This window comes from Centroberyx gerrardi, chromosome 12 (assembly GCF_048128805.1).
Source record: "Centroberyx gerrardi isolate f3 chromosome 12, fCenGer3.hap1.cur.20231027, whole genome shotgun sequence".
Classification (NCBI taxonomy): Eukaryota; Metazoa; Chordata; class Actinopteri; order Beryciformes; family Berycidae; genus Centroberyx; species Centroberyx gerrardi.
In genome coordinates, this window is record NC_136008.1 from 7,412,518 (window position 1) to 7,430,079 (window position 17,562).

The window sequence follows — 17,562 nt, forward strand, 5'->3', positions numbered from 1 at the left end:
TTCCTGGAGACTTACCCTAACCCTAACCATAACCACTACTTGCCTAAACCTAACCCTAACCCTAACCTAACCCTAACCTTAACCACTGACCCAAAAATTAGCTTTTTACCAATTGGGAACACGGCTTTTGTCCCCAATTGCACAAGCCGTCTCCAATCAACTGGTCTTAAGTCCTGGTGTGTGTCCCTGAAAATGACTTAAGTTATACACACACACACACACACACACACACACACATCCCTCCTGGTGGCCTGTAATTGACACAAACAATAATGTCACATTTTCACAATAGAGACAAGTAATAAGCTTGCTAATGAGAGCAGACAGAAACGTCTAGGGAAGAGGTAATGTATCACAATGCAAAATACTGGAATAATAATCCTGCTTTGTCATTTGCTTTTTTTGGCTTGAGAACGAGGCTTCGTAGCTGAAATGTCGTGCGATGCCAGTCCCTTGCTCACAGCACCATCCTCCATCGCTGAGCTGTTGAAAGTACAAATAGGAGTGACTTGAAATCCAAATGGGCGGGGAGCTTTTGTCCCCAAACAGAGTATGGACCGGAAAATGAGTTTTGAAAGCCAGAAATCTCAGCACCAGGCAAAGTAATCATTTAGTCATTAGTTTAATTTGTTCTATAGGGTGCAAAGATCTTACTTATTGCCCCTTTAACCCTGCTTTAGGGATTTAGCCATGGGTTGAAGTAACTAATTACATTTACTCACGTTATTGACTGTAATGGAGTAGCATTTTTGTGTACTTGTACCTTTTTTGGGGTATTTTTTAAAGTCAGTAATTTTACTTTTACTTTTGTATGTTTTTGCTGAAGTATTGTATTTAGCTACATTTTAAATCACATCCATTGCAGAGTCCAACTTTTGTAGGCTCTCCATAAGCAAGAGAAACTGGACCATCGTACATTGGTCAGTTGTGGAGCCATTCACAGTGAATGGTCACCAAGCAAAGTAGAGAAGAGTAATTCGGCTTTACTTTGTTTTTTCACTTTATTTTGTAATTTCAAATTTTTCTATTAAAAAATCTAGTCTGACCTCTGTACTCTCATCGTCTTAGAATTGCATGGGAAAGATCACATGTAACGGTCCTCTTTTCTAAAAAGTAACTCTTTAAGTTAAAGTAAAAATTTCAGCAAGATAACTACTTCTACTTAAGTAGGATGTTTTGGTATTCTTTCCACGCCTGGATTTAGCTTCCGTCATATCTGTGACAGTATGATAGCTTCTGTAATAGAAAAAAATGAATTCTATTACTGTTGGTGCACACAGACAGTCCAGAGCCTCATAGAAGAAGATTGGGAGAGTCGTACACAAGCTCGTTAAAGAGAAATATTTGGGCTGCCGAGCTACGCGTCCTTTTGTTGGTGTGAGATCCATGGAAACATGAGGGCTGGGAAATAGAGAGAGAGAGAGAGAGAGAGAGAGAGAGGCAGACAGGAGGAGGAGGAGGGAGCTGAACAAGCGAGCTGTTTGTATAGGGATGTGTGACTCAGAGAGGCAAGGCCAGAGACTGACGGCTCCTTTCCACTGCAAGGCCTTAGCCAGGAGGATACTCCCTTAGCCACCAGGCCTGCCCCATGCCCAAAAACAGAGATGCCGTCTAGCCCCTTGTTTAACCACATGCGCACATACAGACGCACACAGACACACACAGACAAATAGACTTAACTTCCATTTCCATGGTGCGGAGACACACACACTCTGACACACACAGTCAAACTGTCTTTTCCCTGCATCAGAACTTGATTGGACCTGTGATTCCATAAACTCCACCCCGAGGCAATAAATATGAGACCAGAATCAACTTTGTGTTGAGTGTTAGACCTTTACAATTTGAAGATGACCTGTGGGAATTATCCTGTCATTCAGTGGGAATATGATGGCAAACACTTATGGATTTTATCCTCCTCGGATTCAGTGGACTATCTTGCTGTCAGGTTATTTTCCTCGAATGGATAACACCAGAGCCCCATTATGAGGTGATGAAGGCTTTGCATGTACTTTAGACTTTCTTGATTACTGTGCTTTGTTATGTGCGAGTGCCAAGATTATCTTTGTTCCCTTCTAAGGCAGTGAGCTTCTTTTTTTTTTTTTTTTTTGCCCTATATAATCAAAAAGACAAATTCTCTTACAATTGTTTCCTCTCTGCTCCATTTAAAGTGGAAGGCTCTTAAAACATTGTTTAACCAGGAAAGCAGACTACGAATACATTCTTCTTTATAGCAACAGCTGGGGCTGTAGTTGCAAGAGGAGGGGGGGGGGGGTCCACACATTCACACACTTTCCCACACCTGGGAGCTGCCGAGTGTCACCAGAGTCGCCACTTTTACTGGCAGACCACTTGGAACAGTAGCTGAGGTCAATCTGTCTGCGAAAACCTCTGTCTGAGCAAGAGGAAAAGGGAAAGATAAGGACAGGGTAGAGAGAGATAAAGCTCAGCAACTGCTTTCTGTGTGTGTGTGTGTGTGTGTGTGTAGTGTGTGTGTGTGTGTGTCTGCGCGCTCTGTCTAGCCTGACTCCTCCTTGCTGCCCCACCCTCCCTTCCCTCCCTCCTCCCCTCTCTGCTGCTCCCGCCTCCTCTCTCCCTCTTCAGCGGTAGGTACATGTGCAGTGAGCGACTGCTAGGAAGCCAGTTCAGGGCGCGAGCCAAAGGCACACACACCCACCCGCAGAGAGAACGGCTGCATTATTCAACGGATCCTCTTCCCTACGCTCCTCAGGGGTACGACGCACACACACACACACACACACACACACACACACTCAAACACGCACACATACACAGGGAGACAAACAGTCACACCAGTAGCTAAACTTCTGGCCAGAAGTCCGGCTGTACACTCACTCCTATTCCTTCCAGCAGGCTGCAGTTGAGAAGTTCTCACACAACCAAGGTAAGGTTGAGAGAGTTAACTCAGATTTTTTTTGCCAGCATTTTTATGGAACAGTCATAAACGCAGGTTATATTGACGTGATAAAGAGCTTGCTAGATAATATATTGTTTGTAATGGTTTTCATTTTCTATTTGACAGGGAGTGGTGTATACAAACTGTGAACTTTGAGTTATTCCAAAGGTTATCAGTTACATTATGGCTCATTATAATGCATGCTATTATTTATGAGTGGAATAATAGACTGTGCTTGTTAATTCATGGTACATTTCGGGAGCTAAAATGGAAGTTTATTCAAAGTTAGCTGAGAGAGTTCTTAAGGTGATAGCGTGTGTTTGCTCGTGTGGGCGTGTGCACGGATCATGTGCGTGCATGTGTGTGCCCACCCACATGGGCGTGCATGTCCTTACGTGCACTTCTAGTAATGGGCGGTGATGGGATGGATGGCAAAGTTTGGTGTATCAACGCACTGCTGCACCAGATAGAGTGAGCTTTCCTCTTTATCTAACGGAGGGCAAGAGTTATCAAACTGTGAGTGGAGCACCTGCTTAGAGATAAATCCTAAGTCCATATGCTGTGTTGTGATATCATATGGTATCATTTTATTAATACTTTGAGTTGGATAATGATAAAACTGATGAATTTATTGATGGTGTTAAACGCCTTATCTATAATTGTGGTATAGCCCCCTCTGATGAAAAAATGTATTCCCACTGCTTATATTCAATACATTTTGTACAAATTCTGCATTGTGTCTTTAATGTCAAAAGCGTTTTAAACAACACTTTCTCATTCATTTCACTGTTACCACCCATCTAAAAGGAAAGTGGATTCATGCCCTTATCGGGGCATCTTGCTGTGTTTGTTTATATAATGAGTCAACCCTGTGGTATTATGAATGGGGCTGATGCGAGTGTATGTGGGTGGAGACCACCGCAAAACACATCGATCACAGTTAATGAGTGGAAGCAATTAGCAGCCTGTTCATTGCTCTGTGCCTCCATTTTACTGGAGAACTTTGTGGATAACAGAGATGAAGGAGGAAAATGTTTTGGATTTATTTTGGACTTCCTGGCATGCGGTTGCATATTTTTTTTTATAGCTGTTATAAATGTGTGTAATTACCTTGTGGGTGAGTTGTGGGAGGGGGTGGATGTCCATGGGAAATATGCTTGTTCAGGAGCGAGCTGAGTAAAGTGACGTAACTACTCTAGCAACAATTTAATGAAGCCAGAGGAGATGTGCACCGCTGTTTTAGCAACGCATATATTATATGACTTTGCTGTGTAACTACTAATCTGAATAAGGGATGTGATCAGGAACAAAAAAAGCAAGAAAACTCAAACCTTCCATTAGAAATAAATAGGGGTTGTAATTCAAATAAACCTGAAGTCCTGAACAGCAAACAACAGAAATTACAGCCCTGTGAATGAGCTCTGCCTCTGCAAATTACTTTTACTCCTACACAATACACATAGTTTTACAATTGCTCTGACTCACCATGGAAAAATGATCCTAGAGTAAATGATCATGCATAACTGTAAGCAGGCCCAGCACTAAGGGTGGGCTGCCCAGACAAGGATCAAGGTTATGCAAGACTGTAACGTTTCTTCAATACAAACTCCACTAAAGTGTGATTCAGCTTATGATTTGGTGTAGTGCGTTTCCAGGGAAGGCAGATCAGATGGCGTTCTAACCAACTCTTCCTCCTTCCTCCTCCTCCACAGCCAGTGACTCACCCCTTTGCCTGCACCTCTTGCTGAGCCACCTCCATTATTACCATGGAAACCCCGAGCCAGAAGCGCGCTGGCCGTGACGCCAGCACGCCCATCTCCCCGGCCCGCATCACCCGGCTGCAGGAGAAGGAGGACCTGTGCAACCTCAACGACCGGCTGGCCGTCTACATCGACAAGGTGCGCTCGCTGGAGGTGGAGAACGCCGGGCTGCGGATGCGCATCACCGAGTCGGACACGGAGATCAGCCGCGAGCTGTCGGGCATGAAGGCCGCCTATGAGATGGAGCTGGCCGACGCCCGCAAGACCCTGGACCAGGTGGCCAAGGAGCGAGCACGCCTGCAGCTGGAGCTGGGCAAGATCAAGGAGGAGTACAAGGAGCTCAAAGCCAGGTAGGAGGAGTGTGCTGGGAAATGGGGAGGTGGAGATAAAAATGGGAGGGACTTTGGTACTATGCTGATGCCATAAAGTGGATGTGGTCTAAGGCAAGGGTTGCACGTAGTTAGTCTTCTTCTTGCGTCTTTTTCTCTTTGCAACATATCAGTTCTGTAAATGCATGCATTATTATTTACATTAGCAAACTTAAACTTTATGTAAATTAGACCTTCATGCAGTCACATTTCCATCTCAGTATATCCACCAGTATCTTATCCGTAAGTGTTTCAAGTTGTGTTGCAATCTTGATGACATAACATTCATCTGTCTGCCTGCCTCAGTCCTTCGTGCGGGAATTCCCTACCTTTTTGGCAGGCGATCCTACATTCAGCTCGGAAAGTTCCTGTGGTCCTAGCTTTTAAAATGCATGAATATTGTATGCTTTTCACATTTTAGGGCAATGATGTTTGCTTTATGACAGAGTACATAAACAATGTTTCATTCTTTAGGGGAACAAAGTTAAGTCAGAAGGGTTAGTGCACCGTAGGGGATGAAATCAGAGCACCTGTTTATTTTATGAGACATATTTTATGGCAACATTATATCCCCATACTTGCTGTGGTGCATCAACCAGTGCATGTTTGTTCTTGCACTAGTTGCTTATATTACTGTGTCCCCCTATAATGGATATCACTCTGAATGCAATGCTCCAGAGCCATCTGCTTGTCAGCTCTGCATCCATTTCAACTTGGAGTTTGAGATTTTTTAACATTGTGTTTCCAAAGCATCTCATAGCAATGGTTAAGGCAGTACATCAGTCATAACAACTGAACACGTGGAAGTGATTGCTATAATTTTACCTTTTGTGTTGTTCTGTTTCCAGTCCACAGCTGTTTTACAATACAGCTAAAGAGGTGCAACACCTTCAATTTCTGCCTAGAATGCATACCAGGCCACAAGTCAAACACCCCCAACCATAAAACATTCTTTGGTTCCTCAGAAATTCCTTTGAGCGAAGTGTAGAGTTTGCCGTACCCGACATTAGTAGATCACATTCCTGGTGGTTAAACGTGTATGGCATGCCTGGTAGTAAGTACAGTCATGTGACTTTAAGCCCCTGGGCATTGGAAGTGAATCAACCCCCAGACCAAGGGGATCCACCTTTAACGCACAACTCGCTCTGTCAAGTTAGAATTACCGGCCTGATGACATACTCTCCTCCATTGTTGTATATTACACAACTGTGACTGGTGCTGTGCAAGCAACCCTGGGGGTGGGGTGGGGTGGGGTGGCGGTGGTTAACTGACTGACTCCAGGTATTGTGAATTTTATAGTTTAGGGCAACTGCTCACCACATGTGTGAGTGTTTTCTTTCTTGAGACACACATGTATGTATTTCACCAGAGGAATATGGTGACCAATCTCACCAGCCAGCTTACAAAAATTTTTTTTTGGTGTAGACAGACTTTGTTGATACTGTTAGCCTCAGTGTTGACTACAACTATGTGGGTGAATGTCTTCAGAAAATGTTCTGCCCTCCTGCCGCAGGCTTCAGCCTGCAGCGACTTCCCAGGAATGTGTCAGAGTCCTGGCAAAGTGCACCTCAGGTCAGACAGGGTCTGAGAAAATGAAACTGCACTGAAAGTAATGCATTTGTACTCTTCTTTATACAACTCTCTAATATGTTTGATTCACCTACATGTCAGGCTACACGTGTCGTTTTCTGCTCTGTGTTTTATGGCTGGAGATTCCCTGCTTAGGGAGTAGAGGAGAGGCAGCATATTGTCAGACCCTGGCAAACACTGTCAACAGCATCTCATTCAAAACATCAAGTGAATTTCAACATGGCATATTTTCAGTGTTGAAACAACAGTGTCTGAACACTGGGAACACTTTATAGGGTGGTGACTTGATGTATCAGTGCTCTTCCACAATTAGCACTATTGTGTTTTCACTAAGTTGACACTGCTATTGAATTCGAACTATGAAGCATATCCATGTGTGTGCTCAGTGCTGCAGGTGAGGGTGTGGTCAGTCTAGGAAGATGATTTATATTCTGCAGCTCTGTTTGGGCGTCGACCTTCATTGTGGTGTCTGATGACAGTGGAGATTTGATACATACACTGGTACGTAGGTGGTTGAGGATGTTGACTTTGCTGTGAGCCATGGATAAAGCAAGGCAATGTGTAACATGTAAGTGCTGAGAGAATAGTACTATTGAAAATTGTCTTCACATCCCAAATATTCCCCATTTCATTGTGCTGTTTATAATTCCCCAGCTACATGGTTAGAAATACAGCAACAGCTCCCACAGCTCTATTGTTGGCCAAAGGAAGCAGATCTTTTGACGCACGTGCGGTGGAAAGGAATCACTCAATCCGGCCTGGGCCGGCTTTGTCTGTTACGCTGCAGCCAGCGTGTTTTGTCAGTGTTTGGTTGCCATGGCGCCCTGGGAGTCTTGGCATGGCCGTGTGACGGGGTGGTGACTCAGAGGGTTTTCATGGCCCCGCGGCCTCTGGAATGGGCTGACTGTAGACTCACTGTATCGCTCTAACGGGAAGTCAGGCACTGACGTTCGAGAACAGGAGTTGTGTGTCAGGTTTATTAATACACTCTGAAGGGCTATTCTGAATTGGCCCCGAGCCGGGCAGCAGACGGCGACGGCAGCAGACGGCGGCGCAACAAATCCTGGACAGCTATGTCTCACAATAAGATGACTTTTTATTATTAAACATTTTGCGCAGTGTCCTTGGTTATTCCTCCCAAGTTTGACACGCAGAACGCACAGCAACAGGTGTGGCTATCAGTACTGCACTCTGTTGACTGGACACACCTGTTTAGCCCACAGCCACGATGTTGCGTCTCTTCACATAGACGTCTTTGTATGCATAACTACTGCAAGGAACACATGCTCTTCCCCCCTGAGGCAAGACCCCAAGCTGTTGGGCTCGAATGCCAACCGCTCTCCCTAAAACGCTGTTTGACTTGTAAATAATTTACAACTGTAGGAAAAAGACTACTTGGCTCAAGCAGGTGTGGATGGAATGTTAACTTATAAAAGGAAGCCTAAACCTGAAGTGTAGGGCCAGAGATGAAGTTACAAGGTGAGGAAAAAAATTGGTTAAAACATGAAATATCAGCCCCCGAGCTACAGCAGGAGCCACAGGTCCTGGCCCCGTGTTCACAAGTTTGTCAAAGCCCTGTTTAGTCATCTTTCCTCTAACACTGAAGAAGGGCGCCTGTCTGGTGTCCCGTGCCCAGCCTAACTTCCAGCTGCGCCGCTGGCTGTGAAACATGAGCCGATGTCGGGGAACCGGCTCCTCGGTGTCACTGGCAAGACTCGCTCGCTAAATCCTTCCTCCACACTCCACCCAGACACATGAATAGATATTATTTTCTGTGATGAGACTAGAGAGAAAATCCATCCCAAATCTGCAGAGGCACATCTAGATTGCGTGGGATAATTTACTTCAATTAATGTATTTTTTGCAAAAGACAAAGAACAATGGCATACTCGTTTTTGTTTTTAAATATATGAATATCAATACTAATAATAATAAAATATTATTTGTGGCATCAAATGGCCTCAACTGCATGTTTCTGTATATTTACTGTAAAGTTATCTAAATTCAGAAGCTCATGCCCTTATTTAATGGATATTCTAACATGCTAAACATTTGAATGGCTCGCTCTGGTCAAAGTTTGCATGATAAGGATGACACTGAAGTGAAGGGTTTCAAAAGTAAACCGCCATGCCCATTTCTGGATTTTTGAATGCATGAAAGCAGGGATTTAGCCAGGCTTTGTGTGCCACACCCGTTGGCACACTGCTTCAGGGTGTGGCAGAAGGTAGACAAAGCTTTTAGACAATTGCAATCAATTTCACCAGATGCTTGTGTTTGGACAGTGCTTCACAAATTAATTAAATAAACGCAGTATATGGTAGACATAACTTGGCGAGACATGTCCTGGTACAGCACAGAATGAAACTCACAAAACAAAGATCCAATAGTCTAAATGTTGTAAAACTATTTATGGGCTGATATGTAATTTGGATGCCATCCTAACTTATGGCATTCGCAACTATCAAGAGAACACAGCAGGAAGTGCACTTATCATGTAGCACAAACCCATTTCCTTGATTTAGAATACTTGCCTTTACCATTTCGTTTTGGTGTAGGCTATAACCATGCTCACCCTGAAATAGCCTTTATTAAATATGGCCCATGTGTTTATGCAGTTTAAATGGTGTACAGTCCACAAACTGTTTGGGAGTGGGAGTGGTGTCACTTGTTTATTTTGTTATTTTGTTTATGATCGACCTCAATGCCATTTGATTTACTTAAGTGTGTTTTTCCCATAAACTACATTTCCTAATTATCATCCGATGTATAGATGTATCCTGAGCTTGTTACTATGTGGAGAATGACTTAATCTGCCAAGTACAACACATGTACAGGAATTTGTCTTGGTGGCATTGAAACAAAGACATATTGACAACATATTCACAGCACATACTGACACTTATAGTACAAAGGAAACAGACCTCACATACTGTACAAGATGTACAGTACAATAGATGGGAGCTTTTCATTGTATAGCCAACCTATATCCTGTGAGGAAAAAGGGGAAGGAAAAAAGGAGAGCATGATGGAGAGAATGAAAAGGGGAGGTAATTATCACAAGAAGTCAAGTGGTCTATTATTAGTCATAAATATTTGTGATAACCATAGTTTCAGTGAGTAAATCCCTATTTTTAGCCCATGGGAAATTTGAAACCCATCTCCGAGGTAACACAATATACATCCACTATTATGGGGCTTTGTCATATTATGGGTAACAGGAGGACTCATTCAAGCTGCTCATGTCAATTTTGTAGAGATAAAATGTTTGTCTTCAAAGTCTCTCCCTAAAATGGACAAGAGCAAGCCTGCACTCCACTTCCACGATGATTCAGTTAAGCCTTTCAAATGCCTTTGCTCTTTTTTATAGTTAAGCCTCCATTCAACAGTCTGGTGGCCGGCAGTATTTCACTATACTCACTGTATTTTTTTCACTGGAGAGAATGGGGAAAGTACATCTGAATGCAGGAAAAGCTGTCGATATACATTAGCATCTTCTCGGACTATTAGAGTAAGAGCTTCAGCTGTGCCAAGAGACTATGATATTTTGTTGGATAAGAAATTGGTTTGAAGCACAAAATGAAAGACAGAATTTAAAAAAATATTAGAAAAGAAATGATCATCTTAAGGAAGGTTTAGGAAACAGTCAAAGTGATAAAAACCCCAGTTGCTCCATTCCTAAAGTATAATTGAAAGATAAATTCCGCAGCCTTTTGCCTCAAAATCTAAGCTATGGCAATATCATAAAAACTATAATTTTCCACCCAAAATGTAAAAATTCTTAGTTAATTAATTAGTGAAGTAATTACTTGTAACAAGCTATTATTAGGCCAATGTTATCAATTATTAACTGGTTAAAGAAAATATGCCTAATCAAGTTGCATATATATTTTTTTAAGGGTCAAGTGGGGTAAGCTTAAGCTCGCTCCCAGTCACCTTTTATTCCAGTGTAAATTATCCCTTCATCATTTTGCTTTCCCTCAATGTCCCTTTTAAACAATTAGCCTAATTATAAAGCCGTTAAATATGCTTAATGAAATCCAGGTGTGAGCATTATATTATAGAACTATTGGATTAAAAAAAAAAAGGAAAAAAGTCAGCATTCAGGTTGTTGTGACCATGGTAATCATTTAGGTTTTGACAATCTAAAATACAGAACTTGAAAAGTATCTGCGGAAGTGTACACAAATGTTTTAACACCCACTTGTGACGTCTGACCACTTTTTCCACAATTGACTGCATCACCTATATACTGTGGTAGCTATTAGAAAACTCCCATCCTGTATTTATCATCAACTATTCACCACAAGTGCAACAGCCACTGCAACCTATTCTTTCGTAAGTGTTGTAGATGAATCGAGTGTGAATACTGGCACTTTCTAATGTCTGAAAATGGATGAGAATTTGAATTCAGCACAGTGATGCAAAACAAACTACATTTGATTTCCAGAACGTTGTGCCCCGTTTCCCTGAGGCAAGAAACGGGCAGCAGACCACCGTCCACCACCATCAGATTTCATTGTGCTGCATCTTTTCCCATGTGGTTTGATCACATTCTCCTCTGTTCTCCTGACTGCCTCCGGGGGAAACCCTGTATTCCCCTACGATGACCTCAGCATGTATTATGTGACAGCAGACAAGTCTCTGTCACGTTGAGTCGTGCCAGGGCGGACCGGAGCTCTCAGACGACTGCCTGATTTTGGATGTCGTCCAACAGTGATGTGAATTAGATCACATCGCTTTTTATAATGGTGTCACGGCATCGAAGAGACTCTTTCATGTTGAATAATTTGTTACTAAGGACAAAAAACTGGCTTAGTGCTTTGCATAGAAGAGAGGGTGGTGATGCATAATTGATGCCTAGATTATCTTAAAGGGATACGTTCAGTTTTTTTTTTTTTTGTCGGTTATTTTTCCTCACGTTTTCTCCTTCAGTTTCCCTAAAATGGTTTGTAGCATTGTTAGCATTCTTTATTGAAGCACAGTTAGCTGTAAACCTGCCCTTTGGTTTCTATGAGGAATGCTGGCAAAGCTAACAAGTAATTTTATGGAAATGGAAGGATTCTTTTTTTCCTGCAATGTGACAAATGTCTGGAGGACAAAAAACTAAAATTCATGTTAATGTCAAAGTATTACCTTATTTACAGGAGGTTTACTCCTTTATTCTTTTTTGACCCATTATACCAAGATAGCTCAAGAGCACACTGTTGATAAGAGGGGTCCGACTGTGCACAGCATGGTGTGCTTGCAAGTCTATTCACAGCAGCTCTATAATTTATGGTCTTTGTTGTAAATCTTTGTGTCTCTTTGACCAGGTATCCTGCAGATATTGTCAATAGGTGCCATTAGGCCAAGTGGGAGTATGGCTGGTCCAGTCTGGTGGCTACTTATTCTCCAAGCCCCTAACAGAGTATAACAGAGCACTCTGCAATGGAAAACAGATGTGGCAAGCCTGTAAATGTGTTGGATGGCTGCTACATAGAGCCGTCTCTGTTGGGCTTAGTGTTGTGTGAGTAATGAGAGAGTTGGGTTAGGACTTCAGCGGACCAGAACTTGGTACCGAGAGGAGGTTTTGGCAGGCTGTGGTGTGTGTGTGTGTGTGTGTGTGTGTGTGTGTGTGTGTGTGTGTGTTAGAGTGGAGTTTATAGATCAGAGTTTCCGTAGTTCAGGGTTCTCTTCAGGATCCAGCCAAGCTGTATGAGTCACTTGCTCACAGACAGGGTAAATCACTTTAAGATGATGGGACTCCACAGTAACACGCCCACACACACACACACACACACACACTCTCTCTCTAACCAAGGACGTTCGAATCGGGACATTGGCAAGGTGGGTGTAACCCCAACCATTCCCATCTGGTTAGTTATGTAACAACTGTTGGATTCCTTACCCGCGAATGCTTAGTTACTCTCAAATACATTTGAGATGAATAGGATGTTGGGAACATTTCCATTTAATCCAAACAGGGCACCGGGTTTGTATGGGAGCCCTTTCAATCAATCTGAGACATCCCCAGATGTTTTGCGTTAACAATTGTTCTTGTTTATTTGAGCTGAGGAAGTGCGATTAGGAGCCAAGTTTTAAAAGCCTGATGTGGTTGCGAATCAGTTACAGTTCAGCAGTCTTTTGTTATATTCCTGGAAAAAACAGGAGACGCTGGTTCGTTTTTGCAAACTAACATTTTCATCCTCCATCAGCTCTATTTGAGTGTGTCTGTACTGTATTATACTGTACTGTTCTACTCACACTTTCACTGTGTTTGTGTAACTGTGAATGTCTTTGTTACGTTCTCACAATGTTCCCAAATTGATATTCTTCATTTTAACCGGTGGCATATTCCCACATACACTCTTCTGGCGCAACTAGAATTTGGAAAATACTTGGAATGTTTTTTGTTAGCCTGTCTTGTTGCCAGATGGGTGGGGTTTGCCAGATAAAACAGTCCAGTGAGTGCCAGAAAGTTTAGACAATCACAGGAAAGTGAAAGTCACTGTTACATACTTTTCTGTGTTTTACAACTTACCTGACTATCTGAATCGTCCTGATGCAGTAGAACCTCCTGGTATCCTGGATGGGCGGCGTTAGGACAAATGCCAAGAATCATTGGTAAACTATTGGTAACTAGCTTACCCTGGTCTGTGCCCCATTTTCCCTTTGCCTTATCTGCCATTATACAAACCAGCAAGTACTCCATCCTGTATTGCTGTGTTACATGCCAGTCCATTATGGCTTTGCGTGAGAGCACAGCATAGCCAGGCTCGTCCTACAACCACAGCTTAGTAATGCTCCAAACATCAAATCCTATTCCCCCACAGGCTAGCACAGGCTAATGAATGCTAACCATAACCTAGCCCGTCCTCATAAACTCCACATGGCTTTTGTTTAGCTTCATGCTAACGTTAGCGCCACTCCCCCTTATCTGCCCATGAGGCTTTCATTGTAACTCAGTGCAGCTGGATAGAGCGCTGTGTGTCTCACTGGAGGGGAGGGGACCAGAATGCAATCTGTTGTTACTCCACATGGAGCATAAGCGAGGGTGGCGATACACCAGTCAATTTTGGGAAACTCCCGCAGCAGCAGGCAACAAACTGAGACACTGAGTCCAAAACTGTTCAAATCAGAATAACTTAAATTGCCAACTTAAGAAGTACAGCAAACAGCACTTTGTGTTGGCGGCATTGGTGCAGACGCATATTGACAACTTTCACTGTACACTGCCAGAAATCTTTTCTGGCAACAAGTTGTTCCTGTGTGTTTAAAGCAACAGTGTTGAGGCAACTCAGTTGATTATGTTGATTATGTGTTATGCATAAGGTTGCATAGGCTACTCCAGAGCTGCATGGAAAAGATAATTTGAGAGCTGGGTCAGATTTGATTGTTGTTTACTTTTGTAGCAAAACAAAAACTTTAATTACCTTAAATCTGTTTTACATGGAATTTTAGGCATGAATGTTTGTCAGTTCTGAACAAGATTGTTTGTAGATTATGTATAGTTAAAAGTAACTTCTTAGTCAGCATGGTTACCAATTTAACATTTCTTATCTTTATACCTTTAGACACTGTAAAAAGGGCACATGAAAGGGCAAAACAGCTAGCTGTATGCCGTAGCACTGGACTTTATCACCACAGATAATCTAATCAAATACTGTACTAGTGAGAGCTAGCGCTTATGCTAACACACACTCACAAAGAGCAGGCACCAGGCTTCTGACTCACCCAGCAATGATTCATCAACTAATCATGCAGGGAGGAACAAGGGTTATGTGTCTCATACGCCTTTGCTGTATGCAGACACACACACACACTGGATAAAGGGATTTATCAGTGGGCTAAATGGGTGAAACACCTTTCTTTTTCTTTCCTGGTTGGCTGACAGTGTTTGTCTGGCACTGTTTGAAGAAATATATTGCAGGATGGATGCACATTTTAGTAGGCATGAATGGGAAAGTAAATCTCATTTTTTTTTCCATTTCCATTTTTTTTTGTTTTGTTCCGTGACAACTTGAACAAAGCCATGAGTTTGAGATGAGAGAACATTGTATGGCTTCTGTCCTCTCAGTCTCTCCCTCCCTCTGTGGTTTTCTCCTAAGAGCTCGGCTCCCTGAAGGCCATTAGCCATGGTCAGCATTTGCTCTGCTTTAGGAGTAGAAACACTAGAACTCTGTTCCCATCCGCCACATGTGGACGGATATGGGTTGCCCCTGGCAAAGGCCGCGTTGTTGTTGGTTTCTGGTGATTTATCACACACACACATCGTTAACAACAATCCCTGTCATTGTGTTCTTCATCCCAGAAGAGACATAGGAAATGGTCATGTGCCAGCCTGTAATATTTTCTTTTCAGTGCACTATTTTCTTTTTACATGAGTTGCACAACCTACTTGGATCAGTACTATTGTCTTTAACTAGCGGCCTGGAATGGCTTTTGCATGATAATTCTGCAGTCTATACTTGAGAATCTGGTTGCAGATCCCTCACACATCCCTGCTAATCTAGGTGTGTGTTTGGGCCTGCCCTTATCTACCACATATCTACCACACATAATTGGTGGTTCTTTTTGTTTATCTTGGTGCAACGTTTATTAGTGCAGCAGTGCATATTAGAGGTTGCCTGCAGACTGCATGAATCTTCTGTCTATATGTCAAACAGTGCAAAGTTCCATTGGTGTTTTATTGGAATGCCCGTTGACGCTGTGTATACCCTGGCTGGTATTATTGGTGCCAGTTCTATTCCTGGATCCCTGTGTTTATTAAGACCCCATTATTCAGCAGCCTTCCTCTTAGTCACTTTTTCCTCCCAGTGTTCTCCATATAAAGCAGCTTCATGAAAGGCCAAACTAAACGTAGTGGAAATGGATATAGGAAAGCTGGGCTATAATTGTAGATGGGAACCTTTTGAGACGATCCATAGGGAACCGGGGGATCCCCTTTTTTCCACTCCTCGGTGTTTGAATAGTGACTCATTGAGGAACCCCACCCACACGTGTCCACACATGCCTGCCAGACGGTGTGTGTGTGTGTGTATGTGTGTGTGTGTGTGTGTGTGGCATGTGTAGTGTGTGTATAGTAACATACCATATGGATCAATCAACTGTTACACCTCCCCTGAAAGGAATTCTTTGGGTAGTACTACAGGAAATTGAAGAGGTGTTGAAGTGTTTGCAACCATAGCAGCCACACTAACAGTTTGGCAGTAACCTCAAGGTTAGAGAAGAAAGTTTTTGACCGAGGCTCATCGGTTTGGATCTGTACACTGGCTGGGAAAGCCTTGGTGAGGGAAATGAATGAGATGCACCCTCCGTCCCGCAACAGCTTCCATAGATGTGCCCTAACCCCACACTGCTGCAGGGGAGCTGCTCTGTGGCAAGCACTACAAGACTGCAGCTGTACTGGGCAGCTCCCAGGTGTGAATGTGTGTATGTAGGCATCTCTTCCTCTCGCAGCTACTTCCCCAAGCCATTGCTATAAATAGGAAAATGTTAGTCAACTTGCCTTGTTAAATACATGCAGATAATAAAGAAAACAAATGGTTGCACAGCTTTTTTTTTCAGTCCCACCTGATCGAGTGCAACCTCAGAGATCATATGATTTTGCACAGGCCAATGCAGCATAGGCTAGTAGTCTTATGTTGACGCTTCATAATGGAGCGAGGATTTGGTTTGCAAAGTAGGAAAAACAGGTCTCAGTTGCTAGGCTTGGATGTGTGGTAAGGCAGCATGAGCTAGTAAAAACATTCTGTGCACAGATTTTACTCTGTCAGACCTTGTAGAGTTGTTTCATCAAAATCCAGTGTAGTAACTGTGCATGGAAATAGTGCTACAAATGCTAAACCTTAAAAATATGCAGGCAGAAATATGTGATGCATTTTTCCTTGCTTTTCTACGCAGTCATTTTGTTGTGGATTCATACATGCATTTGCTCTAAAATTACTCAAAAAATGTGTTTCAATTTTAGGTTTTGATTTAGTTCCCAATAGTGAATAAATGCCAGGTACTTAGGCATCAGTGTTGCCAAGGTCTTATAAAACCCTTTTTGACTATGTGGCTTGAGTAATGCGTCTGCCATATTGTAGAAATTATCGGTTAGAATTTCCTTAAGGAGCATCGAAAAAGGAAAGCTTTTCCACACACTCTTAAGTCTTAGAAAGGTATTTTGAAAATCTGCAGAGAAAAGTCTACTCCTTTTTCCATTGCGTCCGCAGCGTGGTGGAAATGGCATACTAGCAGGCCTGACGACAAGGCCTCGGTTGTCATGGCAACGGTACAGCAAAACAGGGGGGATTGTGGGCTTTTTTCTCCCTCTCTCTCTCCACGAGGCGGGCTTCATTTCTCGTTACTGGGGTGGACAAAGATAGCTGTGAGTCATCCTTGAGACTGGGAGCTGAGCCGACACATTCCTCCTCCTCCTCCTCGGATTTCTTGTCTCTATTATTCCTCCTCTTTCTCTTGTTCTTTCTGTCTCTTTCTTTTCACATTTCCATCTCGCACTCTCACTTCCCCACCACCCTCTTCCACTCTCCCCCATCTCACACTATCTTTCTGTCCAATAGCTCCCATTTTGTCTCTGTGCCTCAAAATGTGTCATTCACTCTATTTGCTCCGTAAAAGCTTTGATATTGCAGCGGAAAAGAGTGAAATGATGCCTAAAGCTCTTTTTTTTTTTTTTGTGCAGACATTGGTGTGTGGGAGTAATGCTGTTGACTACACTATGAAAGCATTACAGTCAAAGAAGACAACTGGTCTGCACTCCAAAAACAAGATTCAGAATTGCCTAATTTGTACTTATTTTTCTGTTTTTAATTCACTTTATCAGTGGAGAATATGAACTTCCTCAGTTTGCAGGCTTCAAAAAAGCTCCTCTAGCCTTGTTTCACATGCAACAGATTTCCCTTATCTTGATGAAACAGGCTGGTGTCTATTTATCCACTCTATT

General features: G+C 42.8%; 1 protein-coding gene across 4 annotated transcripts in view; it reads left to right on the forward strand.

Annotated features, from left to right (window-relative positions):
- The first annotated feature begins 2,620 nt into the window (after positions 1 to 2,620).
- Positions 2,621 to 17,562, forward strand: part of lmna (lamin A) — a 31,063-nt gene continuing 16,121 nt past the window's right edge. Inside the window, exons 1-3 of one of the 4 annotated variants that reach the window (XM_078286960.1) lie at positions 2,630 to 2,733; positions 2,875 to 2,905; positions 4,630 to 5,027. In XM_078286960.1, the coding sequence (XP_078143086.1) occupies positions 4,684 to 5,027 (344 nt within the window). In that variant the 5' untranslated portion in view covers positions 2,630 to 2,733; positions 2,875 to 2,905; positions 4,630 to 4,683. The other 3 variants (XM_078286962.1, XM_071907177.2, XM_078286961.1) reach the window with 3 other exon arrangements.